This window comes from Meleagris gallopavo, chromosome 29, assembly GCF_905368555.1.
Source record: "Meleagris gallopavo chromosome 29, MGAL_WU_HG_1.1, whole genome shotgun sequence".
Lineage (NCBI taxonomy): Eukaryota > Metazoa > Chordata > Aves > Galliformes > Phasianidae > Meleagris > Meleagris gallopavo.
This window is the reverse complement of record NC_139432.1, coordinates 3,281,397-3,299,372: the sequence shown is the minus strand read 5'-3', so window position 1 is coordinate 3,299,372 and position 17,976 is coordinate 3,281,397. Positions and strand designations below refer to the sequence as shown.

At 49.6% G+C, this 17,976-nt stretch overlaps 1 protein-coding gene across 3 annotated transcripts; it reads right to left on the bottom strand.

The window, feature by feature from the left end:
- Positions 1-1,995: 1,995 nt before the first annotated feature.
- On the bottom strand, positions 1,996-17,288 carry ETV4 (ETS variant transcription factor 4). 3 transcript variants are annotated; one of them, XM_085211160.1, is made up of 12 exons: positions 17,115-17,288; positions 16,782-16,882; positions 16,596-16,692; positions 16,377-16,424; positions 12,755-12,808; positions 10,051-10,174; positions 9,616-9,774; positions 8,604-8,839; positions 5,260-5,328; positions 4,769-4,938; positions 4,377-4,478; positions 1,996-3,667 (listed from the first exon to the last, which is right to left on the bottom strand). In XM_085211160.1, exons 2-12 carry the CDS (start codon positions 16,824-16,826, stop codon positions 3,446-3,448), a joined length of 1,326 nt encoding a protein of 441 aa, XP_085067286.1. In that variant the 5' UTR covers positions 16,827-16,882; positions 17,115-17,288; the 3' UTR covers positions 1,996-3,445. The 3 variants fall into 3 exon arrangements, with proteins under 3 accessions (XP_085067286.1, XP_010722860.2, XP_085067285.1); XM_010724558.4 differs by having other exon boundaries at positions 10,051-10,177; positions 17,115-17,287; XM_085211159.1 differs by lacking the exon at positions 17,115-17,288 and adding an exon at positions 16,964-16,988 and having other exon boundaries at positions 10,051-10,177.
- Positions 17,289-17,976: the final 688 nt, after the last annotated feature.

Here is a 17,976-nt window from a genome sequence, read left to right as displayed (position 1 = left end):
TAATTTCTATGTTCCTTTTGTGCATTAATGCAAATGCTTCAAAATTGCTGTGCCTGCTGTGCTGTTTATGGGGTTGGTCTTCTTGGCCTTGCTTTTTTTTGTTGTTGTTCCCTCTTTAATAACTCACATTTAATTCATTTGTACTGGGATCCTTGAACTATGGCCAGGGTTTTGGATAGGCAGAAAGTGGTTTGGTTGGGGCTGTCAGCTGCTGGGATGTGTCTGCTTGACCCTGGGGGCTCTGTCTGTCTCTATCTGATGGAATGAAAGCAGAAAGGGCAGCAGTGAACCCCAAACTCACTTAGAGAAATAGAAAAAGGTGCCATGGAGCTGAGCCAGAAGATGAGAGGCACTTCAGGTGCCATTAACTGCTCCAGCTAACGAGCTGCTATTGTGGATGACACCTGTTCCTGTGATTCAAGGAGGAGGGGGAGATGTGCAGAAGTGGCATCATAGGGCTGAGGAATTTAGCAGAGCAAATCTCTTGAGCGTATCTGCAAGCCCAATGTCTGTGTCCTTTTCAGGAGTGTTAACACCTGCATAAAACCTTGCAGGGGTTTGGTTGTCCTGCTGTTAGTGCCCCTGGGGTTGTGCTCACCCATGGCGTGTAATGGTGTGGCATGCACTGCTCAGCATTCTGTCTGCTGCTCCTGGGACAGGACCTGCACCAACCAAAGCAGTGGAGCAGTGCCTGCTGCACTCTGTGCTGGATCAGGGAGAGATGTTTGCATTGTTTTAATAATCCTCCTCCCGGTCAGGCGAGATTTGCTGTTGCTTTTCTTCATTATCACCATTCAGCCTTATGGAATCCAGTGGTAGAATATTTCCTGCACCAAGCTCCATTTTCTGAATTCAGAAAATCCTATAGCTGTGGTCTCAAGAGAGCTCAGCTCCACTTGGCAACCTGTTAGGGCTCATTCCTTTGTCCCAGACATCACACACTTAAGGGTACATCTGGGACATGCTGTAATGTTGCACGTTAATTATTTACTATGACCAGAATGGAACTTTGCATTGTGTTCTGTGTGAGAGATTTACAGCACATCCTGCTGGGCTCTGGGCTGTTACTGGAGGCAGAGGGACAGTAAGGCCATGGCAACAGGAGCAACCCGTTGAACAGGCATGCTAGAAAAAGGTAAAATTGGAAAGAAATGAGTGCTGAGGGTTTATTTCCTGCTGCTCCCAAAGCACCATCGTAGCCCGAGGGATAAGCCAGTAGGATAAATCTTAAATAGGGTGAGGAAACAATAGTAGAAAGTGTGAGAATATCAGGTGTACTTGCATCCAGGTGGCAGAGCGTTGTCATGAGCAGAAATTGCCCCTGGGGGCTTTTCCATGAAGAGCAATGGTGTGAGCTATGTCCTTCCTCCCTCTCCTACCCACCGAGCATGGAGCAGAGCTGGGAATTCATAGGGGGAAGGGACAGTGCTGTGCAGGAGCAGCATCTGCACAACCCCTTGCACCCATGGATGTGCCACAAGGATCCAGCTTGGAGAAAAGCAGCACTGCTGGCTGCAACTGTGAGCATTTGGGTTTTGGAGTGCTGGAAACTCCCACGCAGGGTGGGATGGAGTTGGCACCTCCAGGAGCTGCACAAGGAGTGGTGGCACTTGGCACCCCACCATCCTTGGCCTGGCTGAACTGGGACTGCAGAGTGCATTCATAAGCTCCCACTCTCTGCTGTGGGTATTATAAATCTCTGCCCTTTGGAGGTCACCCCCCCCCTCAATTATGAGAACCTGATCTTGCTGATTCCCAGAACTGCTCCGTGCAGCATTGATCCGTGCACTGACAACTCCGAGTGAAAGATGGGGCTGCAATGTCATCCTCCTGATGATCAGCTCCCTCCTCCTTTCTGGAAGGAAACTTGAATGGGCTCAAGTGTAGCCCAAAGAACTCCAGAAAACAAATTGCTTCAGCCATCCCACAGCTTTGAGGCATCGAGTCGAAGCAAGCTGGTGGAACAGCCGGGGGCTAAAAGGAAGGGGCAGCAGCCAAAGACATAGACCAATTTATTAATTATAGTATTTTTTTACACTCATAAATAGTAAAGGCAGATTATACCAACAGCAGGGTCTCCTTTTGCCATCACTTTGGGACAGCGGAGGCACTCGGTGGAGTGGGATGAGGCAGCAGGGCTGGGAGCCCAGGGCTGAGCATGGGAAGGCAGCAGAAGAGGAGGCTGCTCCTCTACCCCCTCCCCCAGCCCTGCAGAGCTGAAGCACAGAGGGAATGGGTCTTTCAGTCAAGGAGGAAAGAAGCTGTTTTGGTACAGATTCACCACGCTGCTGCTCACCCAAATGGGCAACAGATTGCAATTATTAATTAAGAAATGCAGCACCTCTCCTTGGGGATGTGGTGCCCACTGTGAATTTTCACTATTGTGGAAAAACAGTTAAAGTGCTGCTTTGGGCTGCAGATATATTTGCCTTTCCCCCACTTCAGACTTTACCTCTTTGAAGGAAACACATGCAGAGGTTAGGTCTAAATTCAGATGGTAAGAGCTCTGCTTTAAGCTATTCCAGAGAGCATTTTCATAATCCCTCCCCCCTCCCTCTCAGGTTCTTTTCACACCTCAGATGATTTTCTAGCCAAGCCCATGAGCCTCCAAAGATCCTGGAGATGGTTCTAGCCCTTGTCTAGACTGAAACAGCCACACCACACTGCTGCACAGGTGGCAGAGGCAATGACATTGATTTGAGTCACAGAGTAAGGCAGCTCTGTGGTTGCTCTGTGCTGGTTTCAGAGCCATGCACACAGAGTGCTCTCACTCTGGCCCACATCTTCAGCTGCCCAGCTCAGAAATATGTAGCAGCCCTGGCATGAGGTGCTGCAGGCAAGGAGGTGGCAATGCAGGAGCATGCACATACAAGATGGGTATTTCTCAGTGCCAACAGAGCAGTTCTGGGGGAGGCATTTGGTCTGCAGCCACATGGCACAGCTCTTCTGGGCAGAAGGGAAGTTTGGCCCTGAGGAGGTGAATCTGCACATGTCTGGGCTGCTTCTGGCTGAGGGCAGAATACCCAGGGAATCAGCACTGGAGGAACACAGCCAGAAGCAGCTGTAGCATCCCCAGCTGTGAGAAAAAGCTGAGCAGGATGGTATCACCTCTGCCAAGGAGAGAGATGTTGTAGGTGGGCTCCTGCTGTAGGCAGCAACCACCTGTGATGCTGGGAAGCCACAGCTGCCCTGCTCAGGTGATGACTTCACACTGAGGAGTGGTTCCATCCTGCCAGATATGGGGTTGGCACCACCAGCACCCAGCAGCCCCATTAACCCCCTGGTTATCCATCCACACGTCAACCTGAACACTTTCTCCTGCCCACAGCAGGTATCATAGTTCCGTGCAGCCCCAGGCTGGCCTGGGAAAACACCTATACAGCTTGGATACTAACCAGACATCTCCTTATATACACAAGCAGGGTGGCACACAGCTCCAGCAGCTCTAGTAGGTGTAGCCTTTGCCGTAGAGTTGCGGGGGAAGGCTCCCAAGGTCAGGCAGGTAAGCAGTGCTCTCATCGAGGTGGGACAGAGGCACCGTGTCCTCCTCACTGATCTGCCGCTCCAGCTCTGCCTTCAGGGCCGGCCTCTGGTTGTCAGGGAAGGCCAGAGAGAACAGAGCCTCAGGCTCACACACGAACTTGTAGACATAGCGCTCCCCTGCCACCTGTAGGGAGAGAGAGAGCAGAGGATGCTGCCAACCACCTCATTGCCCAGCACAGTGTCACACACATAGTTATCCCCTCCAATGTCCTGGATCTGGGAGAGAACATCCCCACCACGCAGGGCCAAGCCACAGGCAGTGGATCTCTCTCTCAGCTGATCGTACACCTTTGTAGCTACCTAAATTCAAGCTCTTCTTACTACTGATATGCAGGAAAATAATACAGAGAGGAGCCATAAATTCTTTATGGCATTCCTGGCTTCAGCTCCTTTGCACCATCCTCATTTAGCTGCTGCAGAGAGTGGATAAGGAGTGAGTAAATCAGCGAGCCAAGGATATGGTGCACCTGCAGGGCTTCCTGGCTCTGTCAAAAGGACCATCACAAGCGGCACAAAAGCTCCAGCTCTGTTTATGGGGGCGGGCAGTGATAGGACAAGAGGGAATGGTTTTAAACTGAGACAGGGGAGGTTTAGGTTGGATATTACAAGGAATTTTTTCTCCCAGAGGGTGGTGAGGCACTGGAACAGGTTGTCCAAGGAGGCTGTGGATGCCCCATCCCTGCAGGCATTCAAGGCCAGGCTGGATGTGGCTCTGGGCAGCCTGGGCTGCTGGTTGGCGACCCTGCACATAGCAGGGGGTTGGAACCAGATGAGCACTGTGGTCCTTTGCAACCCAGGCCATTGTACGATTCTCTGATTCTTTGCAAACTCACCTTCTGCATGATGCCTTTCTCATAATAGTAGCGAAGAGAGCGGCTCAGCTTGTCGTAGTTCATGGCTGGCCGGTTCTTCTGGATGCCCCACAGCCTGGCTACCTGCAGGATAAAGCCACAGAGCATGTGAGCAGCTGTAAACAGAGAACACCATCCAGCCGATCAACTTTGGATAAAGGGGACCACAGTCCGTATAGAAACATTTACAGCATTTAAGAAGAGGCTCAAATGATAGCATGGGCTCAGCAGTTCCAATTGCCTGCAGGACATTAAGAACAGCGAAAGTGTGGCACTGAGATGTGGTTGGTGGGGGTGGACTGAGGTTGGACTTGGAGGTCTCAGAGGTCAGCAGCTGCTCCCCCTGAGCCTACAGAGAAACAAGAGGGCTTCACCTCTTCTGGTTCAATCAGCTTGAACTCCATCCCTCTTCCAGTCCAGGCGATGAAGTGGGAGTTGGTGGGATCATCCAATAGAGCCACAAGGAACTGCCAAAGCTGGAGAGATCCCCTCCGCTGGTAGGGGGGGCCCTCCCGGTACCCTCCAACCTCCTGCTTGATGTCACCTGTTGAGAGGGACAAACAAATTACTTCTGAGGGTAAAACACAGATGCAAAGAGAGCACATCCCATAAAAGCTTACCCAGAATATTTCAGTTCATGCTAACCAAAGCAGCAAATTCACCAGCAGCTCTTCTAGAAGCTCTAATGCACTTCCCAATTAAGATACAATCGTTAGAATCTGCTGCTAAAGATGCTCAGGAAATGGGGTGCCAAAGAGCTGCTCATGAATCACAGCAAATCCACTATGAGCAATGCAGGCAGTGGCCAAGCCATGAGCACAGAGGCTGGATAACCCTATTTAAAAGAAGTTACTCTTTCTCTAACCTTCAAATTTTTCTGGAACAACGCAGACATCGTCAGCAAAGGGCCTCATCTGCTTGTCATAGCTGCAGCCTGGAAGGGGAAGGAAGGCACAAAGGAGTCAGAAGCAGACAGGGCAGCACAAGCACAGCTCTCAGGTGACAAACAGACCCCTTCTTCCAGCCCAGCTACCCCACTACAACTTTATCTTCACCACATTTTGTACCATGGATTGAATCAGTTCATCTCCATGGTGCTACCTGGCTTCCTCCAGAACAGCCCTTCACATCAGGTCTGGGGCAACAGGCTCAGTTTGCACATCTCCTCTCCCTTATGTGAAGCTTAATATAAGATAACCATGCACTCTGGTGCTGTTTTCACAGGTGGAGGTGGCATTATGGTTTTTTTTTTTTTAGGGGCACAGTGAAGATGTGAACAGAGAGCAGCCAACATTCAGGTGCCGATATGCAGTGTCTTCCCCTTGAAATAGAGCCAATATAAAGGCAAAAACAATCAGAGTCCAAAATGAAGCAGAAAGACTTCTTCAGATCTCTGTGCAGCACATATCATTGCCTAGATGCCATAATTTATATCCTCTCTACCTTGTTTCTGCATCCTGTATCAAAACCCCTCTGGATGGGAAGCTGTAATTGGGAGCTCTGGGTGAATGCAGCCCATGTCCTTCATACTCCCATGTAAAGCCATCAGTGCCCACAGACATTTTGCTGATGCTTAGGGCAGAAGGGTGTTCTGAGCTGACAGACTCTGCATTATTACAGTCTTAAACCACTCTCAAAGAAGAGGTTCCCTGGGTTTGCCCATTTTCTCTCCCATCTGCCCAGCAAGGCCCAGTGAAAGCATGGTCAGCAGGGGCACAGTGTTCCCTGCTCCCACATGAGCTTTTAGTGGTGGATCTATGTCTGCTAAAAAGGAATAAATTCAAAACCTCCTTTAAAACACAGGGAAAGCAGAAGGAACATTCCCTCTAGAGCAGCATATGGGGTGAGCACTGTCAGAGCAGCACATCTTCGGACAGAAACAAATAAGATTTTTCCCTTGTGGAAAATGAGAATTATCCAATTGCTCTGGCACATAGAGAGCTATTTTCAGAACCATGAACTCGATTTCTGTTGGTGACCCTCTGAGATCTCTGCTGTTTGCTCTGCCTTGCCCTGCTCAGCAGGTGGAGGCTGACACCGACAGAGAGACCTGCACTGAGCTCTGTGCTATGGCCATGGGACAGGCCAGCATGGGGGCTGCCAACCTGCTTTAGTGGCAAGCTTTTAGCTCCGCTCATCAGCAGGCAGCAGGTTTATCTCACACAGCACAGGGTTTTGCTGCAAGGAGCAGCACTCAGGTTTCCAGCAGCCAACAGCAGCTGCGGGTACGAGGCAGCAGCGGAAGGTGATCCCAGCACCTCCATTTTGTGCTGGAAATCCCTCTGCTTCCATTCAGAGCAGAGGAACGGGGCTAGGAGGGCACAGAGTGTAACCCCATAGTGCTACCCCATAGCACTATCCCATAGGGTCACCTCACAGCACTGCCCCATAGCATCATCTTATAGCACAATGCAAACCCTGCATCCTGAGCAGCTCAGGGTCACCTCTGCTGCAGAGACCTGAGGTGGATGTTCTGTACTGGCTCTGAGATATTGGATGCCTTCCTTTCTGCTGTTAATGGTAGAAGGTTTTTGGTATAATTCCATCCACGCTGATCTCATATCTCTCCCTCTCTGCTTCCTGCCAGCCTCCACATCCCCATCAAGAGGGAAACTCCCCTTGAAGCTTGGAACATCTTTTCCCTCTCCTCCGTTTCTAATGCCTTCAATGGGAAACTTCAGCACCCAGTGTTGGAGTTCCCTGCACAGGGCTCTCCAACATATTAATTCATCTGGTCAGGGTCTTCTATGTAAGCACTGCTATGGTCTCCAAAAGCCTTCTGAAGGAAGTGAATAACAGAAGTCTTGAGATTCCTCCAAGATCCTGTTTCTGATGCCTCTTATTACCAAGGAGATAGACAAAAAAAAAAAAAAAAAAGCTAAAGGGGAAGGAAAAAGTTCCTTTTAATACAGTGCACATCATTCTCCAGCTGCCAGGAGCTAAAAGGAAGTTTATCTGCTTGTGTATGTTGTTGCACTTGTTTGCACAGATCTGTAACCCAAATCACAGACCTGGGCAGCACAGAGAAACAGCTCCTATGATTCCTTGGCATCGGGGCAAACAGTTCCCCTGGCTGTATGCTTCCATTTGTATCATTTCTTGCTCTATGGCAGTGGCAATGCATTGCTATCAAAATACAAGAGAACTTGTAGAGCAGAAAATGAAGCAGAGAGACAAGCCCAATTCCAGTTTCTCTGCCAGTCCTTTGGCAGAGCCAAGCTCCTGCCTTCAGGGACTCGCCCTTGGAATCCAACCAGAATGATCAGCATTACCTGACCAGATAAAAATATATCTAAGAATGCAAGATTCTCGTCCAAACTTCCCAAATGCACTGAGCTGGGCAGGGGCCCAAGTGGTTTTCAGAGACTGTGGCCAAGAAGCCGGTTTTGGTTCCATTAATGCAAATGAAATCAGTGGTGTTTATTAATGCAGTGATCCAGTCTGGCTGAAATGAGGTATGGCATTGCATGACCATTTCCCAGGTTTTTAATTACCTACAAACGCAGGGCTCCTTTCTCATGCTTTATAAATTCACTTTTTGATGAATGCGATCCCACATGCCCACGTTGCTCTGGAAAGGCTGCGGGAGGGGGGGAGGGGGAATAGAAATCTGGTTCAGACCTCACCAGAGAGCACAGGATGTAGCAATGAGCAAAACCTTGCAGTTTCTGGGGCAGCTTCACCAGAAAGGAGTGGGCAGGAGAACACTTCAAGTCAGAACGGGCTTCTCATCCTGTCAAAATCAGCTGTTGTCCAAAGGCACTCAACTTCAGCAGGAGGCAAGGAAGAACGTTTGACCTCCAGGGCTGCCAAAACAGGCTTAAGAATAAGCCAAGCTTTTCTAGGTTAATCAAGGAATTGCAAAGCCTCCTCCAAAGGCTGCTTGCTCTCTTGTAAAACAAGAAGATGCATGCCTTAAATCTAGTCTGAGTGGGGTTATCTTCACCTTTGAGCTCCTATATCTAGTTTTCAACCTACCAGAAATTCCTTCCTGTAGCACCTTACAGAAACTGAATGCCCTGACCTCCCCTTCAGGGCCCCAAGCAGCCAGAACTGCTTGCATTCCCCACTACACAGCCACCTTCCCAGCTCCTGAAGATGCAACAAAGCACAATTGGAAAGGCCAGAACCCACCAACGATTGATGTTCACCCACGGACTTGGCTCACCCATAGCAATGCCACGGTCAGAAGGAGCTCCCTTTGCCCACCTGAGTCATACATGTAGTCCACCTGCTCCTGCTTGATGACCACGGCTGCTGGGTACTGGCAGCTGCTGCCTGCCTGCTCATACCGAGGGTCATGGAACTCTTGCTTGAAGCCCTGTGGGGGGAACTGGAGGCATTGCTCAGATATGGGGCGCTGGTAGGTGATGGGAGCATCCCGGGCCATGCCCTGGGAGGAGGGGAAGGAGCGGCACATCTCCACAGGCGGCTGGTAGGCAGAGCTGCAAGAGAAGAGAGGGCGTGGGATGCTTTCCTAGGCTTCTGAGCTGGTGTTGGGCTGCTCCAGGGGACAAAAGGCCTCGTCCCGCTTGCTGTGTGGGCTGGAGGAGCTGCACACAGAGGTGAGGCAGGGAGTCGACCCTACAGTGGGTATTTGCAATGACAACAACACAGCCCATCGTTTGCAGCTGATGAGCTTCAAGTTCAGACTTCCCTTCAAACCCCTTGGCATCAGATGTGGATTCGTGGTGCTTTAGGCTGGGGGGATTGCTGGAAGCTGAGCACTTGGGATCATAGAATGGTTGTATTGGAAGGGATCCTAAAAGTATCTGGCTCCACTCCTCCTGCCATGGGCTGGGTGCCCTCAGCAACTCAGACTCCCAGGGCCCATCCATGGCCATTGACACCTCCAGGCAAGGGCACCTCCAGCACCTCACCGTTCTCTGGGTAAAGAATTTTCTCCTCCCATATCACCTACATCTCCCTTTTAGTATAAAGGGACTCTCCTGTTTATAAGCTTCTCTCAAGTACAAGGTGGCTGCAATGAGGTCGCCCCCAGAGCCTTCTCTTCTCCCTCAACCTTTCTCCATAGCAGAGGTGCTGTAGGCTCTCAGCATCCCTGTGGCCTTCTCTGAACCCATCCCACATCTTTGTTGCTCTGGGGGGTCCCACAAGGGCAGAGCAGAGTGGCACGGTCCCCTTCCTGCCCTGCTGATGCAGCCATCTCTCCTTCCCAAACCCAAACAGACAGACCCAGCCAATGGCTGCCACAGCTCACCTGTTTTCAATGAGGTATCCACAGCTGGACGTGGGGTGGGGTGGCCCTGAAGGGGTCAGGAAGTTCCTGTCCTGTCTGGGAAACTGCTGGAGCTGTGACTGGATTGGGGTTCCTGGGTCAGGGGACTTGATCCCAACCGGTCTGGGTTGATCATAGGCACTGGGGGAGTCAAACAGATATTGGAGCATTACAATCCTATGGTTATAATGCACTCAGTATTGCTCTCATCAGCACTAGGGAGGAAAAAAGATGCTGGCCCTGATCTCCCCATAGCTCCAAGCTATCCCATGCATTGGAAATATCAACCCCTGTGTGATCCATGCTGCAGATCCATACCACGCTGCCCTCCCCCAAGTCAGGTTGTGGCAATAAGAGCTCATCAGATAACACAGCAGCACCCAGTTTCCCAACAGCCCCCATCCCTCCCTGCGTTACCTGGCGTAAAGGCACTGCTCTCCATTGTGGTATTGGAATGGCTGCTTGTGGTTGCAGGACAGCGTGGGGTCCGAGGAGGGACTCTGTGGCTCCTTTTTAATCTTTGCAGGAGGACTGTGAAAAGCTACTGAGGGGGAAAGGTGGGAAAAAAAATCAAGCTGAAACTTCCCTCATTTATGGAGGAAGTCCTGAGGGATTGCGTGCAGGAATCCTATTTTTCAACACATGAAAGCAAAGCTTTGGTTTGCATCACCAGACAAAACTCTCTTCTGTTGGCATACTTGTTAAACATGTCTTATGGGTAGCATTAGCATGTAACGCTGCATTAAGTTATAATGCAATAATATGATGCTACACTACGGATTTCCCGATTGCATGGTTTGTCCTGCATGAAAATAAGCGTGAGGCTTCTGTAGACAATAAGCTGAGGCTTTCCCTGGGAAAATACTATTATAGATTGCATCCTATTACATACATTGCATCCTATTACAGGCAGTCACCAGACTAACTCACACAAAAAGCATTTCCAGAAGCACAACCAACTCAGAACTGGAGGTCCTGCTCTAGAAGAGCCACATCACTGCTCACACAGAGCACACAGCAGAACCTGACTTCAGGTCCCTGTTTTCACCAAACCCACCTCCAGGCTGGCAGAGCAGCTTGCAGGTCCTCTCTGCAGCCTCCCTCCTAGCCTGTAATAGGAGGAATATTTCTGGGCTGGTTAAGGTTTCATGAATAACAAACGTGGGTTGCAGTTCACAGTGTCAGGATGTGGGTAGCGTTACTTCTTGTGCTTAATTAAATCCAGCAGGGAACTCAACTTCCTTCACCCATTCCTCTGGAAATCTCACCCTGGCTTAGGGATGTGGTGAGCATCTTTTGCCTATGGGCTCTGCTGCTGCTGGTAGGAGGCTATGGCACTTAGGGAGGAAGGAAGAGTAACCCTAAAGAAATGCCCAGCTCTGTTTATACAAACAAGGGGGAGATCAGTCTCCCAAATGAGGGCTGAGCCCTTCCCAAGGCTTGCTGCAGTCCTTTTGCCAGTTTCCTCCCACCTCTTTGAGGTGACACAACCCTGCTTACGAGGAGTGGGATGTCCAAAGCTGTGATTATAGTTTAAAGGGTGGAAGATCACATCCTGAACCATGAATAACTCATTTTGCTGGGTTTGTTTCTGCACTAACCTGTGCCATAGGAGCACCAGCTGTGCTTCACTGCAAGCCTGGCAATTCCTAAGTGCCACAGCAAGCTCCTAACAAGAGGACTGGGGAAGGGGCTGCTGCTTCTTTCCCTCAGTACGTAATGTTCTGACCACTTCTTACTGCTACCACTTCCCCCACCCTGCTTCAGAATTAGATCTCTGCAAGAAGGGGGGAAAAAAGTAGCCCACCAGTCTGGCTCTGTTTGCCTGCCTCGGGATTCAGCTCACTCCAGGAAAGCCTGTCATCACCCTCTGCATCATGCCAGCACCCAGAGGGATCCAAGCAGCCTGACAGAATCAGAGCAAATAAATATGTCCATCAGAGAGTAGAACCTCAAACTGTTTTTGGCTCCCTGAGGATGAGGGGCTCGAGGGGAACCCTGAGCTACTCTTCCCAATGCACAACGTAAAGGGATAGACAGAACCCATCTAAAAAACACTGATGTATTGGTTGAACCTGCAGTGGGAAAAACAAAACAACAACAACAAAAAAAAACAAGTAGAAATACTCTGCCCAGTACACTGAGCTCCATTGAAACCTCGAGCAGTAAAACGTGCTGGGAGCAGCCCACTCCTTCTGGCCCCTGCTAGCTGGAACAGGCGATCGCATTACAACTGGCTCATTCATTGAGATAGAAACATGGGACCGGCCCTCCTCTCAGTTCTAGGTCAAAGAGAGGAAGAAACAAGCTGCATGACTCAGAGAGCACACCCAGAGCCAAGCTGGGAAAGAAGGAGGAGAAAACCACTCGGAGGAGCATTTTGTTTTGGTTTTCATGGGGAAAACTGCCCCAAGCAGAGAGGAACAGAGATGGGATAACAGCACAGCTGACTGCAGTGGCTGTAAATGAACATTTACACCCTGCCCAGGGGATGGAGCGACTGCTGTGCCATTGGCATTTGGGCAGGAGAGGAGCAGGAATTGCTGCATAGCCGTGGGCAGAAGCTCCCAGCCCTATGTGGGACCTGCACAGTGCTCAGTGCTCTGCAGGATGGATGCAAATGCTGTGCTTTGCACACTCTGGTGCAAACAGGGCTATTTTCAGCACGTTTTCAGTTTCTAAGGGCAGCATGAGCTCATGTGGGTGAGCAGAGCCCCAGAGTGTTCCCCCCTAGGACATGCAACACCCAGAATTCCACACATAGCCTAACTCCTTCCAATCTGGGCTGAACAGCAGCACAAATTCTACCTTTGATTTGATATTAATGCACTCTATAAGCTCTTCAGGATGCCTGATCATTCACACGTGCACCACCTGAAAACACACCCACTGAATCTGCTCAGCAGAAGGTTTGGTAGCTCCGAGCACACAGACATCCCTGCATTGTATGAATGGGAAACACTGGGGCTTCGTTGTCACTGTCACAACAAAGCAGGACTGAGCAGAGCACTTCAGCCTCCATATCTGTATCACATCTGCAGAGTCCTTTGGGGGGAAATGGATCCTGGAAACGTATCCAGCCCTTCTCCCTTGAGGTGCACACCAGCCCCACGCCACTTACGGTTTTCTGAATGGAAGTCAGGCACAAATTGCTCATCGCTGTCTGGAACCTGAGCTGCCAGGGGGAGGGGGAAGAGAGAGAGAGAGAGAGAGAGGAGAATTAGATTTGGTACTTCATATGGTGTAATTAACAGTAAGGTAGAAATGATTCTATGCTGGAAAGACCCAAGCCTTCTGTGGGGAGGCACTTCAGTGCTCACAGAGCTGCTTCCCTTTGGGATTCGTGAATCCAGCTCTGCTGCACACAGAGCTATGCTTCAGCATCCCGCCCCTTCCTTAGGAGCAAAAGGGTGACAGCAAGTTTACCAGCTCCAGGTTCACTTTTCCCAACCAACATCACACGTGGGATCTTTTTTAAAGGCATTTAGCAAAGAAAACACTCTCATCAGCTGGTGGATTTGGAAAGGCTGTGCCAAAGTAGCAAGCAGAGCATGACACACCTACATCTTTGTATAGGAAGGATCCTTTCAGCAGCTCCAGCAGCAGGGGATAGCTGCTAACAGGATAGGAGATCACTTGTAGATGGGCAGGAAGACAACATTTAGGAGGAAAATAACAATACCTGGAAGAAGATATTGCTGAACAACTCCAGCATCTCACTTACAGCACAAAGTCTAGACTTAATGTCTCCCTCAGCCAAAATGAAGAGCCTCATGGCAAAAAGTCAGCAGCACAATAGAGGAAGGAGTTTGATTGCAAGGTGCTCAAGTGTGTCTTTGGCAGATTAACATTAAAAAAAAAAAAAAAAAAACAACAACCAAATGCTTTCATAGTCCAGAGTGCTACTGTACACTCTTTTGACACCAGAATGCTTGGATATCCAAGTGGTGCTGCTTTGTTTGTTGTAGTTACCAGCTCTTGTGATTTCACAGCCGTCAGCCACACGTCCTCCTGCACTTCCTGCATCTCCCATTTGCCAAGAGCAGCATTCCTAACTTCACCCTTGCACATCCATACAGGGAATAATTCCTTCCAGCGTTCCAAGCACAAACACTACTGAGCCCAATCCTTGGTGATGGGTGTGCTCTGCTTCCCTCAGCCCTCACTGCACAGCAGGAATCATCTTGGGGAGAACCTTCACCACAGCACACGCCTGTTGCAATAATATTTTATAACTTCCAGCTATTACTTTTATGTCCCTTTAACTGCAGGGAAGGGAAAGCTTGCAGCTTAAGTCACAAAACCACTTATAAAATATACTGCTGGTTCACTGCAGACCTTGCTCTGGATATTGCGGCGTGAACAGAAGTCTGCACTTGGCTCTAAAGCAATGCAGTCAGAGTAAAGGGAGATGAAGAATGGAAGCCCACTAATCTCGGTCATGTGAAGCCCAGATAGACAAGACATGCCAAAAATAAACCTCAGGGAATAATCCCTGGCTAACAATGGGCAGCGGATTAGAGTGGAACTAGCTGAGCTCTTCTCACTGCAATCACTGCTCCTTAAAATAAGTAATGTGACAGCTAACGGGAACCGTAAGTCACAAAAGGAGGGGAACAGAAGCAAACCTGCCCAATTCGTCATATAAACCACCTTCAGAAAGTGACTTAGAAGAAATAATGCAATCACACCCTCTGAGCCGAGGTTGGGTTTCTCAGCTTGGTGCGCGTCGCTTTGCTGACAGCTTCATTCCAAGATCTGCACTGTCACCATCTGCCAGCATCACATCAGCACATTCTGACAGATTCTGGATGCGGATGAGCCGTGTAAAACCTTCCTCTTTTCTGAAAGCATGCAGTAGTTTTTAATCACAGGGCATTTTCTCACATGCATTTCTCTTGCGTTCAGCCAGAAGGTTTAATCTGATAACAAGGATAAAGGGAAGATCTGCTTGCTAACAGACAGCAACAAAACAGCCTTCAATAGATTTTTGTTCTCTACTTCTACTATACCCTCTCAGAAATAATCATTGCACAAAGCCACCTCCAAAGCCTTCCTTTAATGACTCTTATTTCTGGGCTCTACCCTCTCATTTCATTTTGTCCCCGTTAAAATCTTGTCTTCTCAGCTCCGAAGATTCATTAGTAATTTCAAGAACGGTCTGTATGTCCATCAAAAATAAAAGTCATTACATTTTATGAGGCACTGAGCGCTGCAGGCACTGCACTTTTTGTGACTGCAGCATAAGATTAGATAATAGGAAACCCAGAGCCCCATCCTCAGCTGTGGGATCTTGACAAGATGTTGGGATGCTCTGCCACTCAGCTGCACCCAGCAGAAGATGGAGAGCACAGCACATCATTGCTGAGTGCGTTGTGAGCGAGGAATAATTCACAGAAAGCAGCAAAGCATTTGAAGTTATGGGAGCAAAAGGCATTTTAAAGCTATGGAGTATTCATACTTACAAAGAGTGAAAAGGGGGGAATTTCATCTGATAGGAATCAAAGAGCAGAGCTGTTAGCACAACCCAAAGTTCCTTCCATCTTCAGAGCTATTCAGGAGTTCTCCCTCCAAGCAGAAGGAACTCAGTAGGAATCATAACATCGTGCTGCTACTTTTCCTCTAAGGTTTGCATTATAGGTAATGAAACACATTAATGTCTGTTCCCTTTTTTCACCCACTGCTATGAGACCTCAATGCAACCTCCTTTCCACCTGAGGCACCGACTATGGAACATCTGCAGAGTGGGAATGAATTCACACAAATAGACCCCAATCCTTCGGATTAATATTTGAAAACATTATCAAGCATCAGAAAACTCAAAATTGAGAGACTGCTGGAATCTGACTCTGATATAAACGTCTCAGTGGAGAAATCAGTCCCAAGCAAGCATGCAGCTCCATAGATCCAACAAGCAGCCAGTGATTAATACCTACATTCCTGCTCCAAATTAGCAGTGTTTCAACCCCAGAACAGCCTCAGTTAATTCCGATTGTACCCTTAAATCCTCACTGAATTCTACCTACTCCAGATTGAAAAGCACACAAAAATATTTCATTTCTTTACTTAACAATTATTTAACAACTATTTAACTACTGAGAACCGATATCACAGTAAGCACTCTCCTATTGATCACGAGTCTGTCTTTAAGGAAACCTTTTCAGTTCCACTACAAAACAGATCATTTGAAGCACTCAAATTAGAACAAATTCACTACATTGCTTAGAACCATTTTCACTTGGAATTATCGGCACTCCTCAGCACTTGAGATTTTCTCTTCTTTGAAGCCAAGAGAAAACAGTTTAGATATTAATGTAGAAAGATGAATTCCAGGATGGTACTTGCAGAGAATTATCTTCCAAAAGAAAAAACCTTAGGAAAAGCACCTCGGCTCCCAAACTAAAATAACAGTTCATTGTTTGTTTAAGAAAATATAAATGTTTTGGTAACTAACAAATATCAGCGACAAATTAGCATAAAATCAAACCGGTTACAAGTAGAGGCTGAAACAAAAATTGTAACCAGGAAAACGGGCTGGCGGCCAAGTTCCATTCATAAGCAAATACCCAGCACAATGGTGTGATTCATGCTTCTTCATTTACACAGCGCAGAGGTTGGCAAGTCTGAAAAAAATCCTCAATGTTTGGAGCTGGGCAAACAAAGCAAAGGAACAGTACAAACACCAAAAAGACAAAGAAGCGAAAGACGAAGAAACCAAAACAGAGCGAGGGGAAGGAGCCTACCTTCTGTCAGCCAAGTCTCCTGGAACTGGCTCAAGTCCTGGAAGAGGTCTGCACGAAAAGCGAGAGGTTTCTTCAGAGGAGCTCTGGGGAGGGACAGCGGGATGCTCCAGCGGGGAGACGCCGGGCGGGACGGGGAGGTGGGGGCGGAGGCACAGGGGGAGGACCTGGACCCTGCCCAGAGCCTTCCCCAGCCTCCCCCTCCAGCCCCCCCACCCTTACCTTCCGAATCCTGCGCCGGCAGCAAGCCCGGCTCCATGGGGCTCTTCCCAGCGCTCGTCGGAGTCCGGCACCCGGAGCCCGCATGGCCCGGCGGCGGCTGCGGGAGGAGCGGATCAGCGCGGGACTCCGAGCGGGGGCCGCCCCGACCCCGAGCCCCATCCCACGCCCGGTAGAGCCACCACTCACCTGGGGGAAAGTGAACGGCACCTGCTGGTCCACGTACCCCTTCATCCTGCCGCCCGGGCGCTACCTCCGCGGCCGCGGAGCTGCCGGCTCTCGGAGCGCACCTGGGGGAGACACAGTGGAAGGTTACCAGCGGGCCGGCAACAGCTGCCGAGGGCGGGGGCTACAAGCGGGGCACCCCGCACCGGATAGAGGGCTGGATGAACGGGGACTCCAGGGGAGCTCCGAGCCGCTCCTACAACTTCAGCAAGCGAGTGGGACAGAACTCCTCGACCCCAAGAACGAGCCTCCCCTGGTCCAAGGACGAGTCCCCGACCCTCTGGCCCCGCGTCTCACCCGGTGGCGGCTCCCGGCCCATGCGGAGCCCCGCGCAGCCCCGCCCGCGCGGCCGTTCAGGCCGTTGAGCGCCCGGGGGCGGCCTCCCATTGGCGCATCGCCGCCTTCACGAGCTCAGCTCCCTGCTCCTTTGTTTCATTGACTTCGTGAATGAAGCCCTGAGCTGGGGCGCGTCCGCCAATGGCAGCTGGCTGAGGGGAGAATAGGCGTGGCTTTTTCCGCCGGGACCAATCAGAGCGCGGCGGTCTAGTGTTCATTCAAGGACGGAGCGCCCATTCATAAAAAAAACTCTGGAAGTTCATTCATGAAAGGCTGCAAAGGAGCTCGAACCGCGCCGACCGAGCACCTTCAGCCTGCGCTTTCAGCCTCCTACCCAGAGCGGCACACGACAGGGCCTGCCAGTTCTCACTCACACTGCAGTCATTTTCTAACAGTCTTTAGGTTATTTTCAGCCCCGTTCCGGAGAAGTTCTTCAAGTTCCAACAAGATTTGGAAAAAAATCTCACTCGTGCATCTGGAGTTAGAATAATTAAAGCCTTAGCAACCAAAACCAGTTTTACCTTTGCTGCACGGGAAGGGACGAGAGCACAGATTACTGTTAATACTATATAGAAAACTGTACATCTTGCCATGTTTTCTCTACAGCCAATGCAATCAGCATAACATGCTTATGATGGAAAAGTATTTAGTTTAAATGTATTTTAATCTTTCTGCTGGAAAAAAGACATTTCCAGCGTTACCAGGAACCCACTCTGTCAGGAAAACAGCCCTCAAATGTAGTTTTAACCTGTTCATGGGAGAAAAACAAGAACCTGATAACTTATACCACATCCCCAGATATTACAAATACGTGGTTAAATGC

Excerpts from the sequence above, each read along its gene's own strand:
- ETV4 (XM_010724558.4), bottom strand. The coding sequence starts at position 16,826 with ATGAAGGGGTACGTGGACCAGCAGGTGCCGTTCACTTTCCCCCAG. Across the intron at positions 8,840-9,615 it reads GGATACCTCATTGAAAACAG|CTCTGCCTACCAGCCGCCTG; the intron begins GTGAGCTGTGGC and ends CTTCTCTTGCAG. Across the intron at positions 4,939-5,259 it reads TGTTCCAGAAAAATTTGAAG|GTGACATCAAGCAGGAGGTT; the intron begins GTTAGAGAAAGA and ends CCCTCTCAACAG.